We start from the raw sequence: 27,861 nt of genomic DNA, 5'->3' as shown, positions 1-27,861 counted from the left end.
GCTCAATGAATGACAACAGACCCATACCAACAATACCAGCATGAACTTTTAGAACACCAAACACAAAGGCAAAATTCTCCAAACTTTTGAATAGAAAAACCATATACAAAGGAGAAGGAATCAGAATGACTTCAGACTTCTTAACAGCAAAGCTGAACCCTGAATTCTGAGAAAAATAAAACAATGCCTCCAAATTCTGAAGGAAAATTATTTCCTACTTAGAATTCTATACCCAGACAAACTGTCCATCAAGAATAAAGGGGCTGGTTCCACCTTGTGGAACCTGCCAACTCTCACACCTTAAGAGTGTACTTTTTCTTTAATAAACTGCTTTGTGCTTGCAAAAAAAAAAAAGAAAAGAAAAGAGAAAGAAAGAAATATACAGGGGCACCTGGGTGGCTCAGCCGTTAAACGTCTGCCTTTGGCTCAGGTCATGATCTCCAGGTCCTGGGATCGAGCCCCACATCAGGCTCCCTGCTCCACAGGAAGTCTGTTTCTCCCTCTCCCACTCCCCTTGCTTGTGTTCCCTCTCTCGCTGTCTCTCTCTCTCTGTCAAAATAAATAAAATCTTTTTAAAAAAAGGAAAGAAATATACATAAATTCTCAAAAACCTTACCTTCCATGCACACTTTCTTAAGAAACTAAGGGAGGGAGGACATGCTAAATCAAAAAGAGAAAAAAGAGTATAAACCAAGAAAGAAGAAGGTATGGATTATAGGAAACTATACCCAAGTAAGGAAATAGGTGAAGTGAGTCCTCAAGATGATAGTGCATTATCTGTACCAGATCTAGAAGGCAACAACTACAAATTGGAGCACTGTAACTCAAGAGAAAAGATGCATTGAAAGAGGTTATCATTAAGATGTCAATTGCCATTATACCATTTATTAAAATCTGAGAATAGAATGCCTGAATGGGCCTGATCCAGGTTGTTATTTGTATTTGCTTTGCCTTATCCATGTTTTGATGGAGTTTCTGTTCTGCCCACCTATCCCCCCACCCCACTATGACCTACTGACCAGAGAAGCTGAGGACACTCATTAAACCTCACAGAAGTTTTCTGCTTTGACCTACTCCAGACCTGGAAATGAGCTTTGGTGAACTTAGAAGCAAAAAATAAAGAGCAGGGGCGCCTGGGTGGCTCAGTCGTTAAGCGTCTGCCTTCAGCTCAGGTCATGGTCCCGGGGTCCTGGGATCGAGCCCCACATCAGGCTCCCTGTTCCGCAGGAAGCCTGCTTCTCCCTCTCCCACTCCCCCTGCTTGTGTTCCCCCTCTCGCTGTGTCTCTCTCTGTCAAAAAATAAATAAAATCTTTATAAAAAATAAAATAAAATAAAGAGCAGCCTTCTGCCCCACCCCCAACCCCTACCACAGTCTTGCCGATGTTCTATACATCAGCCACCTGGCAGTGGTCCCAATGTATTAAGTTGTATGTTTCCCAGGTCTCACTCATGACCTTGCCCACTGATTTCTCCAGAAATGCCTTTTATATACTTCATGGAAGCTGAAGCCAGACTATGGGCTAGAAATTCTGTTCAGCTTATCTTTGGGATCATCCAGTAGTGCCTTCACACCTTTTTCCTACACATCTGGGCTTCTGCTTGCTGCTCAGTTGTTGGTTTGTTTGGTTTTTTTTTAAGCCTTTATTTATTTATTTAAGTAATCTCTACATCCAGCATGGGGCTTGAACTCACAACCCTGAGATCAAGAGTCTCATTCTCTTCCAATGGAGCCAGCCAAGCGCCCCGCTGCTCAGCTTTTATATTAACCACATATAGTGGTTGATAAAATATCTGAGAAAAAAAAACAGTGATAGTGGTATCCCTTAAATATTTCAAATAATTCCTCTCCTGGGATTTTGGAGATGGTATCCTGAAGATTGAGCCAATGAGTAGTAGATTGAAGTGGAAAGTGTCTGTGTCATAGAAAAGCAGCCTCAATGGGTTACGAGCAGCCTGAGAAAACATCCGTCTTCTCTGCTTCCATTTCATGCCCCACATCATCTCGATTTGGCTGTCAAAATCTTCAATTTCAAATCTTCACCTGCTGCCAGCACCTAGAGCCTTTCCAGGAAAACAAACTAAGTGGTAGGAGCACCACTGCACGAGGACTAAGGGCATAATAAGGAGAAGGAGCTGAGTCTAAAAGACTGGCCCTGGGGCACCTGGGTGGCTCAGTTGGTTAAGCGTCTGCCTTCGGCTCAGGTTATGATCCCAGAGTCCAGGGATCGAGCCCCGCATCGGGCTCCCTGCTCCACGGGGAGCCTGCTTCTCCCTCTGCCTCTCATGAGTAAATAAAATAAAAAAATAAAAATAAATGAATAAATAAAAGACTGGCCCTTCTTAATCTTCCTCCTGGCTACCTGGTCTCTCTGTTGCTTAACATCCTTCTGGGGATCCCTGTTGCCCCCTCAATAGATCCCTTAGCATGGCACACAAAAGCTCTTTTTAATTTCACTTCTCTCTACCTTGCCAGCTAAACCTGTGGTCCCTACAGCCTTTTTTCTCTTGCCCACAGCAATATTCAACCACTTAAAATTCCCTGAATACTGTGTTCTTTCCTATGTATTTTGATCATGCCTGGAGGTCTCTTCTTACACACTCCTCTCTTCCTTGTCTGGTTAATATCTGCATATTTTAAAGACTCAATTCAGGCATAACTTCCTCAAGTAAGACTGCCCCCTGCTAGCTACCTGTCCTCCCCAAACTGGGTTAGATGTGCTTCCACTGTGCATACCTATGCATGTCACATTGCATCGAAAAGTATCACCTTGGGGCGCCTGAGTGACTCAGTTGGTTAAGCGTCTGCCTTCAGCTCAGGTCATGATCCCGGCGTCCTGGGATCAAGTCCTGCATCCGGCTTCTTGCTCTGAGGGGAACCTGTTTCTCCCTCTGCCTGCCGCTCCCCCAGCTTGTGCTCTCTCTGACAAATAAATAAGTAATCTTTTTAAAAACATTTTCAAGGGATTTTATTTATGTATTTGAGAGAGTGAGAGAGAGCACGAGAGCAGGGTGAGAGGCAGAGGGAGGGATACCTTTGTATCTTACTAATAATTTCACTGCCCTAAAAATCCACCATACTCCACTTAATCATCCTTCCCCACTCCCTCCTTGGAACCACTGGAAACCACTGATTTTTTTACTGTCTCCATAATTTCGCCTTTTCTAGAATGTCATAGAATTGGAATCATAGCGTATGGAGCCTTCTCAGATTGGCTATTTTTGCTTAGCAATATGCATTTAGGTTTTCTCCATGTCTTTTTGTGGCACATTACTATTATTCAAAATAACTCAGCAAGGTATGATTTTTAGTAGATGAACACCTGAGACTTGGAGAGGAAAGGTGACCGTGCAGAAATAGCTGAACTATCAACAATGTTATACTATCAGTACATTAAACGGACATTCACTGGGCTCCTGCTTTGTGTCAGGCACGATGTTTGCTTGATTCCAAGAGCAATAAGAAGATAATGTCCTAATCCTTGAGGAACTAACAATTTAGTGTATAAGACAGGTGCATTTAGAAAAGTCATCATTTCATAAAAGGAAGAGCTACTGAAAGGGTAGGTATCTCGTTGATATAAAGATTAATTCAAGGGGTGCCTGGTGGCTCAGTCAGGTAGGCGTCTGCCTTTGGCTCAGGTCAGGATCTCAGAGTCCTGGGATCCAGACCTGCATCAGGCTCCCTGCTCAGCGGGAAGTCTGCTTCTCCCTCTGCCCCTCCCCCCGCTCATGCTCTCTCTCTCTCTCTCTCTCGCTCACTCTCAAATGAATAAATAAAAAAAATTTTTTTTAAGATTTTATTTATTTATTTGACAGACAGAGACACAGCGAGAGAGGGAACACAAGCAGGGGGAGTGGGAGAGGGAGAAGCAGGCTTCTTCATGACCTGAGCCGAAGGCAGACACTTAACAACTGAGCCACCGAGGGGTTCTTGAATAAATAAAATCTTTAAAAAAATTAATTCAAATAATATAGGCACTTGGCACCATAACGCCACATAATAAGTGCTCATTAAATGTTAGCTATTATTACCGTTATTTCACTTAGTTCTTACAACAGCCCTAACCCCTATATATTGCTATTGCTTATTTTTCTGATCAATAAATAATTCAGAGTAGTTAATTAAATTGCTCAAAATCACAGAATGAAGAAATGTATCTGAGGAGCACCTGGGTGGCTCAGTCAGTTAAGCGTCTGCCTTTGGCTCAGGTCATTATCCCAGGGTCCTGGGATCAAGCCCTTCATCAGGCTCCCTGCTCAGAGGGGAGCTTCTCCCTCTCTCTGCTCTACCTGCCTCCCCCACCTGCTCATGCGTGCTTTCTCTCTCTCTCTCTCTCAAATAAATAAATAAAATCTTCAAACAAACAAAAAAAATGTATCTGAGTTTGTCTAAAGCCCATGTTCTCTCTACATTCTTGCTTTCTTTCTCCGCAGTCCCAGCAGAAGTAACACCACGTTCTGAGGTAGAGAAGTTAATGAGAAGGGTGTTCCCGGGACGGTGACAAGTTGAGAATGATTGAAGCATAGAGGGTGGAGATGGAGGCAGTGGGCAGTAGCGGCTGGTCACAGGCTATGAAGGGCTTCCAAGTACTGAAGTTTATATAATATGTCAGTCACACTAATTTGCTCGTGATATTTAGCACTAAGAACTGCTGAAGCGGAACATTCCCTCTGGAGTGTCCAAAATAGACAAGCTCTGTGTAAGACATTTTCGGTCTTGCTGAGGTCAACGTGGTGGGTTTGTTGTTGAGGAAGAGTTCTGACAATTGCTATGGAGATGCAACATAAGCAAAGAAAAGCAAAAATATGTGTCTTCTGAAAGCAAAATTAGGGGGAAGCACAATAAATCAAGATTCCATACATAATGTGTTTTGCAAATAAACCCCAATTTGAAGAGCAACTTCAGGAAATGAAATTGACTGAGTCCAAGTCTTCACAGGAAACCCATCTGCTTTCTCCTCTAGATGGTTGGAATGCTTGCATGTGGGGACATTTCTTTTTATCATCATATGGCTTCTTTATTTGAGAAGTAGAAATAAGGAAATTTACCTTTGATTTCTATTATACTCTTGAAATCATTGTATACTTTATTTTTTTAAAGATTTTATTTATTTATTTGAAAGAGAGAGAGAGAGTGAAAGAGAGAGCACAAGCTTAGGGTGGGGACAGAGGGAGCAGGAGAAGCAGACTCCCCGCTGAGCAGGGAGCCTGATGCAGGACTTGATTCTAGGACCCTGGGATCATGACCTGAGCTGAAGGCAGATGCTTAACCGACTGAGCCACCCAGGGTCCCCCAAATCATTATATACTTTAAACTGAAAGGGCTGAATGCTATTCATACTCTTTTGGGGGGGGAAATGAAAATTAATTTCTGCCTAATTATTTCAATAATATGTTTAGCATTGATTTTAATATAACAGAAAAAATAGCATTGAATTTCAACTCAGAATAATTCAAGAACATTGCCAATATCAACTAATCTGATATATTTTTAAAATATAACTTAGACAAAAGCAAAGAAACAGAGGTCATTTCAATACCATATTTTCTTGTTCCCATAAAAAAACAAAACAAAACTATTTTTTGCCAATAATTATTTACTTAGCTAACCAAACTGGTGATCGAGAATGTACTGTGTGCCCAGCTTGGTGTCCTGCACTAAGGACACAATCATAGTCAAGGCAGACACGGTCTCTGCTCTGGGGGAGTTTGCACTAAAATACCAGAAGGGGCACCTGGGTGGCTCAGTCGGTTAAGCCGCTGCCTTCGGCTTGGGTCATGGTCCTGGGGTCCTGGAATCGAGCCCCGCATCGGGCTCCCTGCTCGGCGGGGAGCCTGCTTCTCCCTCTCCCTCTGCCTGCCTCTCTGCCTACTTGTTCTCTCTCTCTCTCTGTCAAATAAATAGGTAAAATCTTTAAAATAATAAAAAAAAAATTTTTTAAAAATAAAATACCAGAAAACTACAAGCAGTTGCATCACAGGGTCAAAGTTAGACATTTTTATTAGAATATTGTAAGGATTGGGCTTGTGAATACACAGAATAGCACTTCTCAAGCTTTGTTTGTGAATCACCTGGGGATCTTATTAAAAGGCAGCTTCTGATTCAGTAGGTCTAGAGTGGAGCTGACAGCCTGTATTTAAACATGGTGTCATGTAATGCTGATGCCACTCCATGGACCACACTTTGCAGTAAGGGCATCAACTATTAAGATGTACGATCATTAAGATGTAATATTAAGATGTACGGCATAAAGTAATATTAAAACTTTTTCTCTTCTTGGTGTAAAAGGTGTATTCTTCAGAATCAAATAGTTGAGTTTCAATCCTGGCTTCAACCATTTGCAGGCTCTGTGATCTTAGGAGGGTTGCTTGACCTCTCTGTCTCAGTTTGCTTATTTGCAAACTGTGGATAATGGCAGGCACTATCTCATAAGGCTGTTGTGAAGGTTAATGATATAATTTATATAATTCACTTAGAATAGTGCCTAACTCTTAAGTACTCAATAAATGTTAGCTATTATTTTTTGTACTGGTATTGTTTTAGAGATCTACTTGGGAGTTGGTGTACTTCATTAATCTGAAGATTCATGATTTTTATAATTCTGGATAATATTCAGTCATTGTCTTTTCCCAAGTTGCCTTTCCTCGAGTGTTTTCTCTTTTCTGGGATTCTGGTTTGACATCCATGTACCTTGTACCATGTACCTTATGTCTTCTATAACCTTTATGTGACTTAGGTTCCTTATCTGTAAAATGAGGATACAAACTGTTAAAAACAAAATTCAACGGAGTAAATTTAAAGATCAAATTGACTTTATTCAATGATCCATGAATCAGGCAGCATTCTGTCTAACAAATAAAAAGGAGCTCCAAGAAGCAGTACAAAACAGAACGTTTTTATAGGCAGAAGGGGAAAGACAGTGGATTGTTTCAGGTAAGGTGAACTTCCTTTAGGGGACAAAAGGGTCTGTCAGGTGGATTAACTCACTAGTCCTGACCAGGAAATTCCAGACTGACTGGTTAAGATTTCATTCCTGAGAGAGGCCAGTTAGGTCAGGCATTAAGTCTTTGTTTGCTGACATGGGGCTTAGCACAGTGACTCCATTTGGAGCTTGCCTGTCCTTTTTAACAATTAACCCCTTTTGATCAGACTCTCAGCTTAACTGAGAGATGTGATCAAAATTTAAGGCATTAGCACCACTCCTAGCTATCACTCTGAAGTTCTCAGAGTCTTTGTCGATCCTGTGTGTGGTATTCATAGGTTGATGTTTTGGCTGAATCACTGTGATAGTCCCAGGCCATGCCTTTTGGTTGACAACTTTTAAGTTGGTCATTCTCTTTGTTCCCTTTCTGATGTTCCAGTGTTAGGGAGATCATTTCCTTGGTGGTTAGTGGCTGCAAACATATATTTAAAGGTCTTAAAAGAATACAATGCAGCAGGGAGATTTCTTTGATTATTATAAGCAGGATAATTCCCAATGTCTGGAGTACACTTCAAAGCTATGGTCCCTAAGACCCAAATCAATTAAAATCAAATAAGAAAGACCCCACTGAAGGAGACACCTTTTTAAGCCAAGTGATTTGCTCAGTGATCTTGTGTAACAGAGTTTCAACTTTCTCCCAAAATATTAACTTCCCTTATTTCTAGTAATTTTAGTTACATATATTAGAATTCTTAACTCTTAAAAACCTTATTCCTAGTGAAAATAAAGAAGTAAACAATCGTGGACTGTCTTTTACATTAACATTCTGTGGATTTGCAAATTATTAATACCTTTTATAATTTCTGGGAACATATGGTTTCTCATAGTAAATTTTTCAGCAGGGCACAGAACGTAGTTTACCAATAGATGCAAATACCTTTTGTTCTTCTGTAAAAGGAAGCAAAAAGTGGATAAATCTATTTCAGTAATTAATGTTTCAGTATTTTATGTTATTTGGAAATAGATAAACACAATGATCTGGATATTGAATGAATTTAACTTAACTCATCATTTAACTTAACTTAGCAAAAACTTAAGGTTTCAAGTCACCAAAAAGATTTGAGGAAACTGTGGGGCGCCTGGGTGGCTCAGTCATTAAGCATCTGCCTTCGGCTCAGGTCGCGGTCCCAGGGTCCTGGGATCGAGCCCCACATCAGGCTCCCTGCTCAGTGGGAAGCGTGCTTCTCCCTCTCCCACTCCCCCTGCTTGTGTTCCCTCTCTCACTGTGTCTCTGTCAAATAAATAAATAAAATCTTTAAAAATAAATAAATAAATAAAGATTTTGGGAAACTGTCTTAAAAGTTCACCTAAAAACTCTATCCTATTAAAAACTTAATGAGACATTAGACAAAATCATTTATCATCCCCATTTCTTTTTCTTTTCTTTTCTTTTTTTTTAAGATTTTATTTATTTATTTGAGAGAGAGAATGAGATAGAGAGCATGAGAGGGGGGCGGGTCAGAGGGAGAAGCAGACTCCCCGCTGAGCAGGGAGCCCTATGCAGGACTCGATCCTGGGACTCCAGGATCATGCCCTGAGCCAAAGGCAGTCATTTAACCAACTGAGCCACCAAGGCGCCCCCAGCTATTTTTCTTTATTGACAAATTTTGTATGAGATAACATGGACTCATTTGACCTTTAGTAAGCCTAGGTAGAATAAAAGTTGTATGTCTGTATTATTTTTAATGTTGATAACTCTGAAGACATGTCTATTTTAATTAAATCAACAAACTTTAAATTAGCTTTAATACCAAATATTTTCCCAGATCATGTGAACTTGAAATTCATTTGGGTTCGTTTCTGTATTTCTGAGAATTTAATTTATATAAGCATTTAATTATCTTTAAGCCAATTAAATATAGCTCTTATAAAAATTAATTTTGACAATACCATCCAGAGGTAGAAAATTGCCATACACCTACAGTTTATATATATATATAGAGAGAGAGAGAGAGATACAGAGACCTCGCAGCTTTCATTTTAGAATTACTGCCATGAATCAGTACAAAACTCACTAGTTATTTTAAAAGAACTTGAATCTAAGTTGTTTTTCTATTTTTATAAAGACTTTAAGGTAGGGGCGCCTGGGTGGCTCAATTGGTTAAGCGACTGCCTTCGGCTCGGGTCATGATCCTGGAGTCCCGGGATCGGGTCCCGCATCGGGCTCCCTGCTCGGTGAGGAGTCTGCTTCTTCCTCTGACCCTCCTCTCCTCATGCTCTCTCTCTCTCATTCTCTCTCTCTCTCTCAAATAAATGAATGGAATCTTTAAAAAAAATAAAAAAATAAAAAAAAAAAATAAAGACTTTAAGGTAAGGAAGTTGCTTTTAATGCCTCAAAGATTTGGGTTGCAACTTAAATCAACTTCTGATTATCAGCTTTTGAATACAGAGCTACTTCATTTGAGTTGATGGTGAAGAATTCGTGTAGGGGTCTTGGAGACACTTTTTTCCCCAGTGCCCCAGTTGATTGCAAATGAAACATTGACCCTTAGGCCATCATTATGATAGTGGACCCTTAGATGTGTGCAATGAGGGGGGTCCAAAGGTTATTTTAAGTGCATAGTGTTCAAGTGGTTCTAACCATAAGGCCAGTAGCTTGGTGGACTTTAGTCTTGTTCCAAAGTCCTTTCAAAGTACTCAACTATGTCACAAGTTCACTCCAACTGGTAACCTCCCATCCTATTTTCTGCTCTTTTATCAATTCACTAATCTCAGGAGATAAGCCATTTACAAACAGAGCAGCTAGAGCAAATTGGGTGACGTCATTTATTGTATGGAACCTGGAATGCCACAGGAAGAGAGCTTCCACATGGGCCTTAAAGTCTGCCAAAGGGGCGCCTGGGTGGCTCAGTTGGTTAAGCGTCTGCTTTTGGCTCAGGTCATGATCCCAGGGTCCTGCGATCGAGCCCCTCATTGGGCTCCCTGCTCTGTGGAGAGCCTGCTTCTCCCTCTCCTGTTCCCCCTGCTTGTGCTTTTTCTCTCTCTGTCAAATAAATAAATAAAATCTTTTTAAAAAATGAATAAATATAGTCTGCCACAGGTTCATCAACTTCCTTTGTGTGTTTGAATGATAGACCAATCAACGTGGGCAGGGAAGACTCTAGGAATGACTGTTAAAGATCAGTTGCTATTTTGTGAGCTCTCTCTGGTCCATGAGGGGACCATGTTGAAGGTCAAGGATCTCAGGTATCGTCCTCTGGGTTATACCATCCTGCTTCCTGCATCCATTTCTGGGCTCCACCAGGTTCCCCTAGCATGTGCAGAAGCTGATAAAGATCTGACAGCCCAGGGTCATAGGTCCTGATAATGACTCTAAATTCTAAAGAAAACTTCTGGGGATCCTCCCTGGGCTTGGGAAATTCTTTAACTATGGCCCTTAGTTTGGTATTTGACCAAGGAGTAAAAAATATCTGAGGAAGATCTCCTATAACCTCAAGTAGTTTTATTATTAAAGGTAGCTGTTTAATAGCCTCTTCAGAGTGGAAAGTCAATTCAGACAGAGTTAATAAAGCATGAGTACTCAGGGAAGGAAGGATAGAGGGATTCAGTAGGAGTCACATCAGTCAGTCTTACCATCTTGTTTTAGGTACTTCTTGTGTCTTTAATTTTTCATTTGCCTTTTGTAACAAAGGTTTTAATGAAGTTATTTTGTAATCATAAAGTCTTTTGAAGCTTCTGCATACCAATTAAAATAGGTATCCCATTCTGTTCGCTTAATTTGGGAACCCTTGCTTTTTATCGCACTTCTTAAATGAATGATCTTGTCAAATTGGAATGTTCCGCATAATGGCTATTGTAATTCTATATTGTTTTTAGTATGATTTTGCCACTTTTGTAGATATTTCTAGCTTTGGGGACCATATAGTTCTTAGACATAAAATAACCAGGTGTGAAGGAAGGTGGCACACTTGATTATTTGGAGTTTAAGGATCTATCATCTATCTATCTATCTAAGCCTTTGGGTCTCTTGGATATCCTTTTTTTTTTTTTTTTTAAGATTTTACTTATTTATTTGACAGAGAGAGAGATAGCGAGAGCAGGAACACAAGCAAGGGGAGTGGGAGTGGGAGAAGCAGGCTTCCCGCTGAGCAGGGAGCCCGACGCGGGGCTAGATTCCAGGACCCTGGGACCACGACCCGAGCCGAAAGCAGATGCTTAACGACTGAGCCACCCAGGCGCCCTGGGTCTCTTGGATATCCTGGTAAGGATATGGCACTGGGTTGGAAATTATGTGATGTTTTACAGTGTACCTCACTGCATGGAAATTTTCTCGAGGTTGGTGAATGACCCAGTGTCAATCTAACCTAGTCCATAACCAACTTACTTAACACAGGAATCTTCAGGTTAGGTGGCAAGCCCTCTCACAGCTTTTTTTTTTTTTTTTTTTTTAAAGATTTTATTTATTTATTTGACAGAGAAAGACACAGCGAGAGCAGGAACACAAGCAGGGGGAGTGGGAGAGGGAGAAGCAGGCTTCCCGCCGAGCAGGGAGCCCGATGTGGGACTCGATCCCAGGACCCTGGGATCATGACCTGAGCCGAAGGCAGACACTTAACGACTGAGCCACCCAGGCACCCCCTCTCACAGCTTTTAAATGCTAGGTCTGTGCCTGCCAATTTTGTAGCTGCTTCCAAGATTCCCACTAGCAATACCCTTTATCTACACAAAACAAGACAAACATGTGCACCTTAAAATATCGGCAGTAACCAAGAGATGTTAATGCATTCTTGCCAACAGAAGACCCCATGTGCAACACCAGCAATTCCCACCTTGGAAGTTGGAACGGGGGAAAGATTGAACCATCATACCTCAACAAATGGAGACTGTGGACCGGGGGTCTCCACATAAATGGGGAAATGTGAACTCCCACCATCAGTTCCCACCTGGATCTTGGGACAGAGTCAAGAGCTAAGGGTTTCCATCAATTACATGATAATTCCAACCTGAACTACCAGCAGCTCCCAATGTGGAACTGAGCAGAAAACCAATTAAATCAGGAGCTTGATGCAAAGACAACAGAACTCAGAACTGAGAGAAACTTACTCATGGCCCTCAGAAATGGTGAGAAAGACAGAACTCAAAAGGATTTGCGGGTACCATTCCTGTTTCTCATTGCCTCTAAATGCTACCAGAAGTTCACTTTGGATTCCATCTCCACCACCAAATCTGTTTTAAAAAAAATTCAAGTGTGTCAATGTAAAGATCTAACTGACCCATTTCAATAATTCATGAATTCCATCTAGCAAATAGAAAGGAGCTCCATGGACCTGTACAGAATGGGAGGCTTTTATATGCAGAAGAAGAAGAAGAGTAGATTATTTCAGGCAAGGTCATCTTCTTTAAGGGAATAGAAGGAATCTATCGGGTAGATTGCCTCAGTAATGCTGACCAGGAAATTTCAGACTGACTGGTTAAGATATTCATGGGACAGGCTGAAACTGCAATTAGGTTATGTATTAACTCTTGGCTTGCACAAGACTTAGCATGAGGCTTAGTACAAGTGACTCCATTTTGGACTTGTTGTTTCTTTTTAACAAAATAGTTATCTACCTCATAAGGTTGTTGTTAGGATTAAGTGAGTTAAGATATATTTAAAACACTTAGAATAGTACTGTTTATGTGTCAGCTATTATTACACTGTGGTTATAGTTCCTTCTTCATTTTTAGCCCTTGGAGATTTCCCTTACTTTATTAGGGGAATGATATTATAATTTATAATAAGAAATACAGATTTGGTCTTCCTCCTTTTAGTAAAGAGCCCCTAAAACCTTTGGAATTTCCTGTGAAGAGAGATGAAAAGTTATCTTTTGTTACGTTAATGAGATGTCTTTTGGATGACCCCAAAGGATAAGGGTTGGTTGCCAGTAAAGCCAACCATTGATTACAGGGTGGAAACTTTCAGTCTTGTCACGGACCTCCAGGGAGGAGAGAAGTGATTTAAGCAATCATCCCTTTGCAATGAAGCTTCCACAAAACCCAAAAGGACTGGGTTTGGAGATCTTCCAGGTTGATGAAGTCATGGATATTTGGAGAGAGTGGCATGATCAGAAATGGCATGTAAACTCCGTGCTCTTTCCTCATGCCTTGTTCTATGCATCTCTTCCATCTGGCTGTTCCTGAGTTATATCCTTTTATAATATACTGGTAATCTAGTAAGGAAAATGTTTCTCTGAGTTCAGTCTAACCTATTCCATAACCAACTGTGCCCACTCCAGCAAATTAATTAAACCTGAGGAGAAGTCATTGGACCCTCCAGTCTGATGCTATTCCTTAGTAGATAGATAGTGCCAGAATTGAGTTGAGTTATAGGACACCCAGGTAGTGTCCAAGAGCTGCTTGATGGTGTAAGAAAACCCCCACACATTAGAATTGGGACCAGAATTGTAGGGGTATTGTATAATAGAGAGGTCTTTTCCTGATTATTTAGTCCACTTTTGTGAAATCTGAAGTTATTCCAGACTCTCTTGCTTACAAGCCTTTGAATATGACCTTTTTTTCTTTTTTTCCCTTGTTTTTATTTAACATTTTTTAACATACAGTGTAATATTCGTTTCAGGAGTAGAATTTATTGATTCATCCCTTATGTACAACACCCAGGGCTCATCACTACAAGTGCCCTCCTTAATCCCCATCACCTATTTCACCCCTCTGCCAACCTACCTCCCCTCCCCTCAGTTTGTTCTCTATAGTTAAGAGTCTGTTTTCTGGTTTGCCTCTTTTTTTCCCCCATACTTTCATCTGTTTTGTTTCTTAAATTCCACATGCAAGTGAAATCATATGATATTTGTCTTTCTCTGAGTGACTTTTTCACTTAGCATACTGGTCTTTTTTTTTTAAGATTTTATTTATTTATTTTTGAGAGAGAGAGAGAGTGAGCATGAGTGGGTGGGAGGGGCAGAGGGAGAAGCAGACTCCCCACTGAGCGGGGAGCCTGATGCGGAGCTCCATCCCAGGACCCTAGGATCATGACCTGAGCCAAAAGCAGACATTTAACTGACTGAGCCACCCAGGCACGCTAGCATACCACTCTTTACTTCCACCCATGTCACTATAAATGGCAAGATTTCATTATTTCTGATGGCTGAGTAATATTTCATTGTATATATATACCATTTCTTCTTTATCCGATGGACATTTGGATTCTTTCCATAACTTGGCTATTGCTGATAATGCTGCTATAAACATCAGGGTGCATGTATCCCTTCAAATCAGTATTTTTGTATCCTTTGGGTAAATACTTTGTAGTGTAATTGCTGGATCATAGGGTAGTTCTATTTTTAAATTTTTGAGGAACCTCCATACTGTTTTCCATAGTGGCTGAACCAGTGTGCATTCCCACCAATAGTGTAAGAGGGTTCCCCTTTCTCCCTATCCTTACCAACACCTGTTGTTTCCTGTTTTGTTAATTTTAGCCATTCTGACAGGTGTGAGGTGATATCTCATTGTAGTTTTGATTTGTATTTCCCTGATGATGAGTGATGTTAAGCAACTTTTCATGTGTCTGCTGGCCATCTGTATGCCTTCTTCGGAAAAATATCTATTCATGTCTTCTGCTCATTTTTAACTGGGTTATTTGTTTTTTTGGGTGTTTAGTTTTATAAGTTTTTATATTTTGAATACTATCAGATATGAAATATGACCTTTCTTCTGTGCAGAACTCTTTCCCTCTTAGCCCCTCTCATGATTGTTTAAGACAGAGGTTAATATGTGTAGTATATTGAATTATATTAACTGTGTGACAGAAAACCCAAAGTAATCATAGCATTAAAAAGTAGTTTACTTCTCACATAAATGAAGTCTAGATGTATAAGGTCTGATAGGTATGACTTCTCCATAATCACCAGAGTCCAGGCTCCTTGTTTGTTAATATTTGGCTTCTATCTTGTGGTTAAAGATGGCTGCTCCAATTTCAACCATTATACTCAAATTCTAGCTAATAGAAGAAAGAGGTGAAGAAGGGCATGCCCCTCCCTTTTAAAACATTTCTCTGAAGTTGTACACACCATTTCCCATTGGCCAGAATTTAGTCACATGGCCATGCATAGTATCACGGGACACTGGAGAATGTAGTCTTTATTCTTGATGACCAAATGCCAAGGAGATAACAGATACGGGGGAAACAAGCAGTTCTTGCCAGTATACCTCTCTTATTTACCTCTTAGATCCTATATCCTCCCATCTTGCTCACCTCCAGAGTGAATGACTTGGCCTGATTTGCCCTGGACTTTCCGGGTGTTTGCACTGAAAGTCCTATGTCCCAGGAATCCCCTTCCACCCTCCAGCCCCCAATCATTGATAAGCAAACTGGGATGATAGTCACCCTATGTCATCTCTACCTTGGATCTTATCAAACTATGAGCTCCTTGAGGAATAGAGCGGTGTCTGCTTTACTCTTACATCCTCAGTACCTAGCACAGTGCTCTATACATAGTATGCACTCAATAAATAGCAAATATTCACATAGTACCTTTTATGTGCCAGGAACTGTTCTAAGTTCTTTACATATATTTTATGAATTGAAGTGTGTCACTCCCCCCACCCCAATTCCTGCGTTAAAGTCCCACTACCTCAGAATGTGACCTTATTTGGATACAGAGTAGCTGCTGATATAATTAGTTAAGATGAACTCATACTGGTGTAGGGTGAGCCTCTAATCTAATTAGACTGGTGTCCTTATAAAAAGGAGAAATTTGGACACAGAGATACATACACAGGGAGACCACCATGTGAAGACTGGAGTTATGCAGTCACAAGCCAAGGAACTACCTGAGGCAAGGGGAGAGGCCTGGAACAGATCGTTCCCTCGAAATTTCAGACAGGGTATGGCCCTCCCAACACATTCATCTTGGACTTCTGGACTCCAGAACAGTGAGACAATAAATGTCTGTTGTTTAAGCCACTCAGTTTGTGGTAGTTTATTATGGCAACTACAACAAACTAATATATTAACTCCTTTTAATCTTCACAACTCCCTTGTGAGAGAGCCACTATTATTATCCCTATTTTACAGATAAGGAAACTGAGGCATGCGGCAGTTAAGAAAACCAAAGAGAGTGCCAAGGAGAAATACAGTGAAAGAGATATGGACAAACTGAAAGAAAGATGGAGGGAGGAGGGAAAGAAGAAAATTTTTGAAAAGTTAAAATGGAGGCAGGAATAAAAAGAAAGAAGTGGCAAAGGAAAAGGATTAAAATTTGACTTGGCCAAAGAATATTAGAAGCTCTGGTCACTGTACATAAACCACTAACATTTCTCTTTTTCAGAGGTGTCAAGAGTTTGAATAAAAATGTCCTTCTGTCAGGAAATGAACTCTCATTTTTGACACGTCCATGTATTTTATTATGTTTTGAACCTGAAGCTATGGCTCCTGAGAGCCCTGGTCTTGATTTTGCAAAATAGGCTTTGTTTTTATTGGAAGAGAGGGACTAATAATAATTGCTTGTTCCATGAATGTGACTTTGGGAGATTTGGATTTTATGGTCACATGTTTTATGGATTTGTTTTTGATGGATGCAATGGTACTTATTTTAAAAAGCTATTGTACATTATACTTCTTTTTTTTTTTTTTTTAAGATTTTATTTATTTATTTGAAAGAGAGAGAGACAGAGCACAACCAGAGGGAGAGGCAGAGAGAGAAGGAGCAGACTCCACGCTGAGCAGGGAGCCCGACATGGGGCTCGATCCCAGGACTCCGGGATCATGACCTGAGCTGAAAGCAGACGCTCAACCATCTGAGCCACCCAGGCGCCCCCATACATTACACTTCTTACCCCTGGTTTCATACATATATATGTATGTGCATGTGTATGTGTATATGTATTCTCGTGAGGGAAGAGGCCATTGCTGAAGTGCAAAGTTGGAGGCAATACCTTGTGAAGAGGGGGCTTAACCCTCCAGAATGCAGTATACACATTGGACCAGAGATCTTCCTTTTCATGGTGCTGTGTCTCCAATCAGAAGGATACGTGGATCTGGAAATGAAGGGGCAGAAGCAGGAGCAGCCTCATTTACCGTCACTCCCAGTGATCTACCAAGTTATGCTTCTTGGGGTCTATAGGGTTAGAGGTTCTGGTTGTTGATAGAGCCATGCTTTCACCAGAGGATACAGCAAGGGTCCAGTTGAATTACAAACTATGGCTGCCATCTGGGCACTTTGAGCCCCTTGTGGCCAGGGACCGGCAGGTGAGAATAGTGACCATCTTGGCAGGGATAATTAACTCTGATCAACAATGGGAGGTAAGGCTAATTCTACACAATGGGAACGGGGAGGCAGATGTTCGGAACTCAGATGACCCACTTGGTCACCTTCTTGGTTCTTGGTTCTCCTTTGATCAATTGTAATTATGAACAGACAAGTGAGGCCACCCCGGCCTGAGAAGGATATGGTTAGTAGGGGCTAAGACACCCTGATAATGAAAGTTTGGTTCATACCACCAGATAAGCCACCAAGACCAGCAGAGGTGGTAGCTGAGGGCAAGAGGAATGTAGAATGGAGAGTGGAGAAGAGAGGCTAGGACAGCTAGTGCAGGCCCTAAAACCCAGTGCAGTGATGGAGCTCACCCTGAGCTGTTCCCTGGACGCGTATGGAGCAATGGATTTGCATGGTGCAAGGACGGAACAATGGCAGACACAGAGAGCTGCCACGCCCTTCAAGAAAGCTCTTGCGGCCCAGTTAAGAAGACGTGGTAAGCGGACAGCCTCTCACTGGTGCCTTCTTCAGTGTCTGCCCCAGCTTTTGAGCAGCCTCAGCCAGTGACCAAGCGAGGGCCTAGCCATTTACACTCCCAGACCAGCAGAGGCTTTGTCAGGTCTGCATAGCGATATGACACTTCTCCTTGTCCAGTCCTGTCTCCCTTGTTCCTTTCACAGGTGTTACTCTCGAATACATTTTTTTGCACCTCTAATTCTATTTCAGTGACTGATTGCAGGGGTCCCAGACCAGCACATGGAGCATTACAAAGCACCACAAAACCTCAGTAACATGAAATATTAAGCATTTCTTACTGCTTATGGGGTTCCAGGCCAGCTGGGCAACAGTTTTGGTCTCAGCTGGGTCATTTATGTGTCTGTAGTCAGCTGTGGCGCAGATGAGCGGACCTGCCTATCACGACTGGCTTCTCTCACAGGCTAGGGGTTGTTGGCTATGGGCTGGTCGAGGTGGCTTCCACGGGGACAAGTGCTCTTTCCTTCAGAGTGTCTTGTTCTCTAGTCAGCTCACGGTGGCTTGCTCACATAGTGGTAAAAGGCTTTCAAGAGAATAAGCTGAAGCAAGCAAGGCCTCTGGAGGTCTAGCCATGGAATTCACACACTGTTATTTTTGCCATATTCTTTGAGCCCAAAGCAAATCCCAAAGCTGGCCCAACTTCATGGGGTAGGGAACCACCTCTTGTTGGAGGAGATACAAAGTCATATTATACAGTATAGGAAGAGGGAGACATAAAGAAATGGGGACATTTTAGCAAGCTATCAATCACCAGAAGAATGCCCTACAGTGGAGTGCACTGGAAAAGACAAACTATAGCTACGTCAGTCTACCATACTGTGCTTTTTGCTTTTTAATCCTTTTAATATAGTGAAAATTTAAAAGCACACAGAATATGTGGAGAATAATATAATTAACACTCAGGAACCCACCATCCTATTTTAATAAACCTTAAAATGCTGACATATTTGGCTCAGATATTTTAAGAAATAAAACTTGGAAGATACTGTATAACTCTGTCCGTCCTTGCTTTTTCTTTTTTGAGGTCCTCAGCCATTTTAAATTCCAAATACTTACTTTTTATTTAAGTTAAAGGACTTGAGACTCATGCCTTCTGGTGATTCAGCAGGAAAAAAAGGAATTCTATTCATTCAGTCATTAAACAAATATTTATTGTGTCATCTATTTGCCAAGCACTGTCCTACATATGTATTGATATAGTATATCCTTCTTTTTTTTTTTGGTAGCATTTTATTCAATACACCATTTTGTGGGGTGCCTGGGTGGCTTAGTTGGAAGCGACTGCCTTCGGCTCAGGTCATGATCCTGGAGTCCCAGGATCAAGTCCTGCATCCATCGGGCTTCCTGCTCAGCAGGGAGTCTGCTTCTCCCTCTGACCCTCCCCCCTCTCATGCTCTCTCTCTATCTCATTCTCTCTCAAATAAATAAATAAAATCTTTAAAAAAAAATACACCATTTTGTTACAGGCTATATATCCAAGGTGAGAAGCAAAGAACATTTCCTTTATAATCAGGGCTCTCTTCCAAAAAAATTTCTTTAATACCTGAAGGCTTTGATGGTGAATCTTGTTCTCTTAGTCTGTAAATTTTCATTCCAAGTTTCTTAACATTTTCCTTCTATGGGTTTGGCTCTTGTGTCACTTGGGTGGGTAGGATGTTTCGGTATGTTTATTTAGTTGCTAGTTGACCACACCTTTGGTTTTCTTTCATATGATTAAATTGTTATTGCTTGTAACTTCCATCTGGTTTCTCTCCTTTAAAATGATGACTTCAGAGTGCAGTCCTCTCGCCGGTCTTTGTTTTCTGTGCTTTTATGGTAATTTATATATGTATATTTATACATAAATATTTAAATAACAGACTTATTGACATATAATTTACATACCATAAAATTCATCCCTTAGTACATTCACAGGGTTGGGCAACCTTTGCCACTATCTGATTTTACAGTATGATCATGACCTCAAAAAGAAATCCTGCACCTATTAGCTGCAACTTCCCAATCTCCTCTGCCCCCAGCAACCCCTGATCTACTTTCTGTCTCAATGCCTTAACCTACTCTGGACATTTTATATAAACAGAATCATACATCATAGCAGTTTTTTGTCTCTGGTTTCTTTAACTTAGCGTAATGTTTTCAAGGTTCATCTATGTTGTAGCATGTAGCAGCATTTCGTTCCTTATCATGGCTAAATAATATTGTGTTAAATGGATATTCCACACTTTATTCACCAATTGACAGACATTTGTATTCACTTTTGCGCTGTTATGAATAATGCCACTGTGAGAATTCATGTGCAAATTTTTCTGTGGACATGTTTTCATTTCTTTTGGGTATATACCTACAAGTAGAACTGCTGCATTAAATGGTAACCCTATTTTTAACTTTTTGAAGAACTGCCACACTGTTTTGCAAAGTGGCTATACCATCTTACATTTCCATCAGCTACGTATGAGGGTTTTAATTTCTCCACAACCTTATCAACACATATTATTGTCTATATTTTTATCTTAGCCATTCTGGGAGGTGTGAAGTGATGCTTCATTAAGTTTTGACTTGCATTTCCCTAATGACTAACGATGTTGAACATCTTTCATGTTCTTATCGGCAAATGTAGAATGGAGTGTGGAGAAGAGAGGCTAGGACAGCTAGTGCAGGCCCTAAAACCCAGTGCAGTGATGGAGCTTACCCTGAGCTGCTCCCTGGATGTGTATGGAGCAGTGGATTTGCATGGTGCAAGAACTGAACAATGGCAAACAGAGAGAGCTGCCACGCCCTTCAAGAAAGCTCTTGCTGCCCAGTTAAGCAGAAGTGGTATATCTTGTAAATCTTCTTTCCATTTATTTATTTTAACTAGGCTCCATGCCCAGTGCAGGGCTTGAACTCACAACCCTGAGATCAAGACCTCAGCTGCGATCAAGAGTTGGCCACTCCACTCAACTGACTGAGCCAACCAGGCACCCTGAGAATGTCCATTTTAAAGTTGGGCTAATTTAAAAAAAAATTGTTGAGTTGTAAGTTCTTTATATATTCTGAACACAAGTCCCTTCTCATATATATGATTTTCAAACATTTTCTCACATTCTGAGGGTTGTCTTCTTAGTTTCTTGATGATGTCCTTTGAAGCACAAAAGTTTTTAATTTTGGAGAGATCCAATTTACTTTTAGTTTTGTCACTTATACATTTTGGTGTCACCATAAGAAATGATTGCCTAAGCCAAGGTCACAGAGATTCAATCCTGTGTTTTCTTTGAGGAGCTTCATAGTTCTAGGTCTTACATTTATTATTTTTTTAAAGATTTTATTTATTCATTTCACAGAGAGAGACATAGTGAGAGAGGGAACACAAGCAGGGGGAGTGGGAGAGAGAGAAGCAGGCTTCCCGTGGAGCAGGGAGCCCCATGTGGGGCTCAATCCCAGGACTCTGGGATCATGACCTGAGCCGAAGGCAGACATTTAATGACTGAGCCACCCAGGCGCCCTAGGTCTTACATTTAGATCTATGATCCCATTGAAGTTAATTTTTGATACAGTATGAAGTAGGGGTTCAAATTCATTCTTTTGCACATGAATATCCAGTTGTAAAGATAATTCCTTCTCCATTGAATTATCTTGGCACTCTTTTCTAAGGTCCTATCTCTATTATAAAATTTACCAAAGTTTGCCTTGTTTTGTGGTAAACTGGATAAATCTTTCTCTGTCATTGGAGAATAGGGAATATGTTTTGTTCACTTAAAATGAGAAAATCAGGGCACCTGGCTGGCTTAGTTAGCAGAGCATGCGACCCTTGATCTCAGGGTCGTGAGTTCAAGCCCCACGTTGGGTGCGGAGCCAACCAAAAAAAAGAAAAAAAGGTTAAGATAGTAAATTTTATGTTACAAAAATTAAAAAAAAAATAAAATGGGAAAACCTATATGAAAAACACCTACCACAGGGCCTGAAAGTAAATATTTCTTTCCATCTTTTGAGTCTCCCCACAGCACTTAGTGTGGTATTTGGCACACAATAGTTACCATAAATGTTTGCTGAATGTAAAGTGGGCTTGAGCATGCACTCCAAAAGAAGGAGGTGGTTTCTGAAAACTGATTGGATGGGAGATCCAGAACATGTTCAGGCCTTTTCAAACTAAGAATCTGAATAACAGCAGAGACTGACTCCAACAGCTTAGTGAAGTTGTGTTGTTGTCAGAGTAGGAGCCTTCAAGTGATTCCTCATCCTTGAAGGTAAGTGACAAACAGACTTTCACTTAAAGTGAACCCAAGCACTTAGAACAACCCAACAGGTCCAGAACATTTTCCCCCTTAGTTTAATTTCAAATTCTCCAGATGTCTACTTATTTAACTGTTTATGCAATAATAAAATTTTACCTTGTGGCTTTGACCTCAATTCCACAAAATCGATTGTGGTTCTTATCTGCCTAAAAGCAGAAAGATTTTCTCAGGCAGTAACAACCACTATTGAAAAGGCAAAGAAACAGCACTCAGGTATGGCAGGCAATTCTATTTTCAGTGACTCTTTTTTCCCTTTCTTTTTCTCTCTCACAATCTCAGAAATAGAGCACGAAGCTGGAGATAAAGGCCTGTTCATTCCACCAGGGAGTTTCCTACAGGTTCATGTCCAGGCAATGTTCCTGCCTGTCGCTTGGGTACTTTTCTGAGATTCCAGGATCTGCCCTTCTCTGTGAGAACGTGTGTATGTACAAGTCCTGAACCTAAGCTGTGTACTATACAGATGCACATAATAACTTTCTTTTTTTTTTTTTTTTAAAGATTATTTATTTATTTATTTGAGACAGAGAGAATGAGAGAGAGAGAGAGCACATGAGAGGGGGGAGGGTCAGAGGGAGAAGCAGGCTCCCTGCCAAGCAGGGAGCCCGATGCGGGACTCGATCCAGGGACTCCAGGATCATGACCTGAGCCGAAGGCAGTCGCTTAACCAACTGAGCCACCCAGGCGCCCCATAATAACTTTCTTACACCTTCTTTTCACCTTTGAAAAACGTTCACAGGCGGCGGTCTCATAGCTAAATTCTTCAAATTACAGCTTCTCACTCCAGCACCAAATCACTTCTCTACAATTAATCAGGTAGGAAGCTCTTAAATACATTTTCTTCTAGGGCTTGTGGCCACTTCCTAACCCTAAGGTAAGTAGAATCCAGCGAGGCTGGAATAAAAACAATTTTTTAAAATTAGACTTTATATTTTAGGTTCACAGCAAAATTGAGCTGAAGACTGAGATTTCACAAATAACCCCCTTGCACATTATCAACATCTGGGAGGGGGTGATCCATTTGTTAAATTGAAGAACCTATTCTGACATCATAATCACCCAAAGCCCACAGTTTATATTGGGGTTCACTGGATGTTGTATATGCTATGAGTTTGGACAAATGTATATTGACATGTATTCACCGTTATACTATACAGAATCATTTCACTGCCCCAAAAATCCTGTGTTCTGGCAAGACTCCATTTATTTATTTTTATTTATTTATTTTTTGAGACTCCATTTAAAAGGGTGATACGAGAGGAAAAGAAAAAAAGCGTGCAGCCCAGAGGCTTGACCAAACTCCAAGTTTGTTCCCAAGTTCAGGGCTCCCAGCCGACCGGTCTCTCGAAGTCCAGCCAAGGGAAGGTTGCTCCTCCCCCTCCTCCTCCTTTAATTGTCAAGCAAATGGGTTTCCTGTTGACACCGGAATATTGTGAAAGGGCAGGAAGAGGCCAAGCCACCTCCTCTTTCCCGGCTTCTTATCCCATTTATTTATTTTATACACGCTTGTTTTGGTCGGGCGGGCGGTTCCAGCGTGTGGCTGTGGGGCGGCCCCAGCGGCGGTAACCCCTCCCCGAGGAGGCGAGGCCTGGCCACAACCCGCCCCATCCCGGCTCCAACTCGGCGGGGCGGGGAAGGGAAGGAGGAAGGGGGAAGAGGGTGGGAGACAGCAAGCTGGGAGAAGGAGGCCGCTGGTGCGCCGCGAGGAGGCGGGGAAACCGGCCCGGCCCGAGCCAGGCCGTTCCCCCGCGGGCTGCAGGTGGAGTCCGCAGAGGTAGCCGCCGCCGCCGCCGCCGCCTCCCCCGGGCCCGAGGGCGCTGGCGTGGAGCCCCGGTGCGTGCGGACCCGGCGCCAAGGCCCACGGCTCGCCCGCCGTTCCGGGGCTGCGCCTCCGCGCCTCGTCCATGGCTGAGGGCCGGCGGCGGGAAGACGAGGAGGAAGAGCTGCGCGAGCGCCGCGAGTTCGGGGGCCAGCGCCGCGCCCGGGGCCGTGCGCTGTCAGGTCACTCGGCCGCAGGTGAGGGGCGCGGGGAGCGCGAGGGGGTCCGGGGGAGGAGGGGACCGAGGGCTGGGAGCCCCGGGGCCGCGCAGATCCTGCCCCGGACGGCGGCGGCTCCCTCACCCGCCCGGCTGGGACCGGCATCTTTCACTCTGCGCGGGGAGACGCAGGGAGGGTGGCTTTTCCATCCTCATCCTCACTTTCGGGCCGAGGCCCCAGGAAATTCAAACTGGTCTCTACCTGCTAGTGGTCGTGGAGCCGAAACGACAGATGTTTCGTACGCACTAAATCCAGGGGCTGCTGGCTTGAACTTGGGGCCCGGGTGATTACTTATCTCCAGATGAGTCAGAGGCCGGTGCACAATTCTCTGGGTCTGGCAGCTCCGGGGACGACCCCTCCCGATGGGTTTGCCTGCGCGGCCGCTACCAGGTCAAACCACGTGCTGATCAAGTCTGGTTTCGTGTAGCCTGAACTTCGGACCTTTGGTTCTGCCCAACCCCCCACCGCCCGAGCTCACCAGTTATCTATAGCACTTGCTTTAGGGTTATTTTGTGAGCCCCCCCAGTCCAGGATATAGCATGCCAAAAGGCAATTCATTTGGACCGAGACTCATTTCTGGGTCTGTAGTTACTTTCATGGTCTTGTGTTTTTGGGTGCACAAACGCGGCTCGGATCAATAGTTTGGAACTTAAGTGGAAGAGTAAGTGTAGATCCACACCCCTTCTCTGTTCCTGGGGCAACTTTTCAATCAAACATAATGGAGAGTAAATTCTTTGGCCTTTGGTTCCAACTGGATTAGCCACGTATCTGCAAACTGGAGGGAAGAACAAACTTAGGAAGATGACAACAGGAGGGAGATAGAGAAGTGAGAAAGATTTAGATGAGAACGAGTCATTAAAGCCTCTTTAGAAAATGGACCATAGTAAACATTCCATCAAGTCATGGAGAAGCTTTTCTATGTGGCCTCCTTAACCTGAGGGAAAGTTGGAGAATTAAGATAACAGGTCTGTGGGGAACCAGTGAGGGATAGAAAATGGGATGAAAGGAAAGAATTTAGTGGAACATAAAGAAATAGTCAATTTGATGCCCTTGGTAGGATCTTGGAACCTTAAAAATAATTCTTGATGCCCATACTAGGACTTTTCATCACAGTAAGGCATTTGACTTTCTGCATGAACACCAGTCGTTTTGAAAGTAATTGATAGTTTTGTTCAGTATAAGCCAGACTAAAGAAATCATGGGCAGTTGCTGGATATGAATTAATATTTCTTGCAAGAATACAATGAAAAAACTTTACAAAGATGTACCTCCATTGATTTGCTGATTTAAACAGTGTAGGGTGCCTTGGATTCCTATTACCTTCAGCAAACAGCTTCACTTTCTCTTACAATGGACTGTAGTGTGGAGAGTATTGGAGGTCAGATTAGATATGATCCAGATACATGTTCGTCATTTAGTTGCAGTATGTATGTTTATTCCAAGGCTGGCAGAAGCTTTTCTAGATTCTATGATAATACTTTGCTGGTTGTGTACGTTTTCCCTCAGAAATTGGTGTTTGCACCATGTAATATGCCCTGTTTCCATTAAGGGGTGAAGGACAGAAATATTATGAAGTGGGCAGAGGGTTAAACTTGCAACAATTGGTCTTCTTTCTTTTGGGATACGTTGTTTAATAGTCCACATTTCTTTACAAGCTGTGCTCCTCTTTCCACTCATTAGTCCACGTGTTTTTCAGACACCATCGCATTCCTTACCAAGCTTGGGCGTTTGTTCATTCTGTTTGTGCTAGATGTTGTTCTCCGTCCAAGTGAGAGTGTGAACTGACCCAGAAGCTTAGTGTTTCTTCTGCTTATCGTCTGTCTTTCTAATCTTTACCTCTCAGGTTCTTGTTGCTTCCTTCTTCCCCCTCTGTTTTACAATCTAGATTTTCTTTTTCTTTGATCTCACATAACTTGACACCGTACATTTGGGGTTTATGGACTGAGGGAATCTGTGAACTCCTTCTCTTCCTGCTAAATGTAGGTGTGGTTGTGAAGGTGTGTTTATTTATTTATACATTCAGAAGAGTGTATAAAGCCTGTAAATTATAAAGCGAAACTCTTGTAACCTGTGTCCAAATCAAGAAATAGAATATTGTCGGGGCGCCTGGGTGGCTCAGTCGTTGAGCGTCTGCCTCCGGCTCAGGTCATTTTCCCGGGGTCCTGGGATCGAGTCCCTCATTGGGCTCCCTGCTCCATGGGAAGCCTGCTTCTCCCTCTCCCACTTCCCCTGCTTGTGTTCCCTCTCTCACTGTCTCTCTGTCAAATAAATAAATAAAATCTTAAAAAAAAAAAAAAAAGAATATTGTCAGTTCCCTAGAAGCAGACTCTGATCCCTCCTGGTCATGGCCTCTTCTTTCCCCTTGAGGGAACTACTATTTTTTTTTTTTTTTTGGTGAGTATTAATTTCCTTGCTTTTCTGTACAGTCTTCCCTGTATGCGTATGCATCCCTATACAGTATTATTTAGTTTACCTATTTTAAAACTTCATGTAAGTGGAACCATCCCGTCTGTATTCTTTAGTGTTATGCTTTTTTCACTCAATATTGTTTGTAAGATTTATCCATACTGTTATATGCAGCTGTAGTTTGTTTTCATTGCATAAATATATCACCCTTTTTGGCTATCATTTTTTTAATGATTTGTTGGAGTTCTTACACAGGAATCTGAACTTTTGTTAGTTGCATGTGCTGCAAATATCTTCTTCCACTTGGGCTTATTTTTTAAAATTTTCTTTATGGTTTCTTTTGAAGTGGAAATACTTAATTTCAATGTAGGTGTATTTATGAATCTTTGGAGTTAGTGACCCTCTTCCCCTTGCTGTGCCCCTTGGTTAAGAATGCTTTCCCTATACCAAGGTCATGAAGATATTCTCCTCATCTCCTGTATTTCCTAAAAGTTTTGTAGCTTTCTTTGGGGAGAGATACCGTAACTTTCATCAGACTCTCAAATGGGTCTGAGACCCTCTTGCTCACCTTCAACATTTTTATATTGTTTCCCCAAAGGGCAGGGAATACACAATTCTGGGACCTCCCCCTAATCACCAGGAAGAGTGGTAGGCATTAACAGGGTTTAAGTAATATTAAATAAATTTATTCTTTCCATATATTGATGACTTTATGGTAAACTCTGGAAGGACTGCTATAACTTCTTCCATGTGTTCTGAGTAAAATAAGTAATATCGTCAGTATGAGGGCACAGAATAAAATTCATGTTCACCATGAATCAGATGTTTCTTATCCCCTGTGAGGTCAGTATTATTTTCTCCATTTTATAATTGTAAAGATTCAGGCTCAGAAATATTTAAGCAACTTGTGGAGGATCCATCAGCTAGTAAATGCTAGAATGGGGACTTGAATCCATGTCTTTTTGACCTGAAAGTCCATGTTTTTCCAAGTTGTCCCACTGGCTGCTAATAAAAGTCAGTTGCTATTAATGCTCCACACGTTTATACCTGTATGTTGCTTGTTATATTTTACAAATACTTTACATTTATTTGGTGCTTTTCTGCTGAGGAAGGGCTTTCACAGCCTCATTTAACTTGATTCTTTCAAATAACCTGAGAGGGAAGAGGGTATGTTTTGTTATTCCCATTTTTTTTTTTTAAAGATTTTATTTATTTGACAGAGAGAGACACAGCGAGAGAGGGGACAAGCAGGGACAGGGGGAGAGGGAGAAGCAGGCTCCCTGCTGAGCCGGAGCCCAATGCGGGGCTCGATCCCAGGACCCTGGGACCATGACCTGAGCTGAAGGCAGACGCTTAACGACTGAGCCACCCAAGCGCCCCAGTTATTCCCGTTTTATTTTATTTATTTATTTTTTAAGGTTTTTTATTTATTTGACAGAGAG

At 41.8% G+C, this 27,861-nt stretch overlaps 1 protein-coding gene across 4 annotated transcripts in view; it reads left to right on the top strand.

The window, feature by feature from the left end:
* Positions 1–23,187: 23,187 nt before the first annotated feature.
* Positions 23,188–27,861, top strand: part of SH3D19 (SH3 domain containing 19) — a 176,733-nt gene continuing 172,059 nt past the window's right edge. For 3 of the 4 annotated variants that reach the window (XR_013446517.1, XM_078069306.1, XM_078069305.1), the window contains exon 1: positions 23,188–23,992. Coding sequence is in view for 2 of the 4 variants with exons in the window: in XM_078069306.1 (XP_077925432.1) it covers positions 23,881–23,992 (112 nt within the window). In the remaining 2 variants the exon portion in view is untranslated. The remainder of the gene's footprint in view (positions 23,993–27,861) is intronic. The other variant, XM_078069307.1, reaches the window with a different exon arrangement.

The sequence above is a fragment of the Halichoerus grypus genome, chromosome 3 (assembly GCF_964656455.1).
Source record: "Halichoerus grypus chromosome 3, mHalGry1.hap1.1, whole genome shotgun sequence".
In the NCBI taxonomy this organism is placed as follows: Eukaryota; Metazoa; Chordata; class Mammalia; order Carnivora; family Phocidae; genus Halichoerus; species Halichoerus grypus.
The sequence above is the reverse complement of the archived record's forward strand: the minus strand, read 5'-3'. Positions and strand labels throughout refer to the sequence as shown.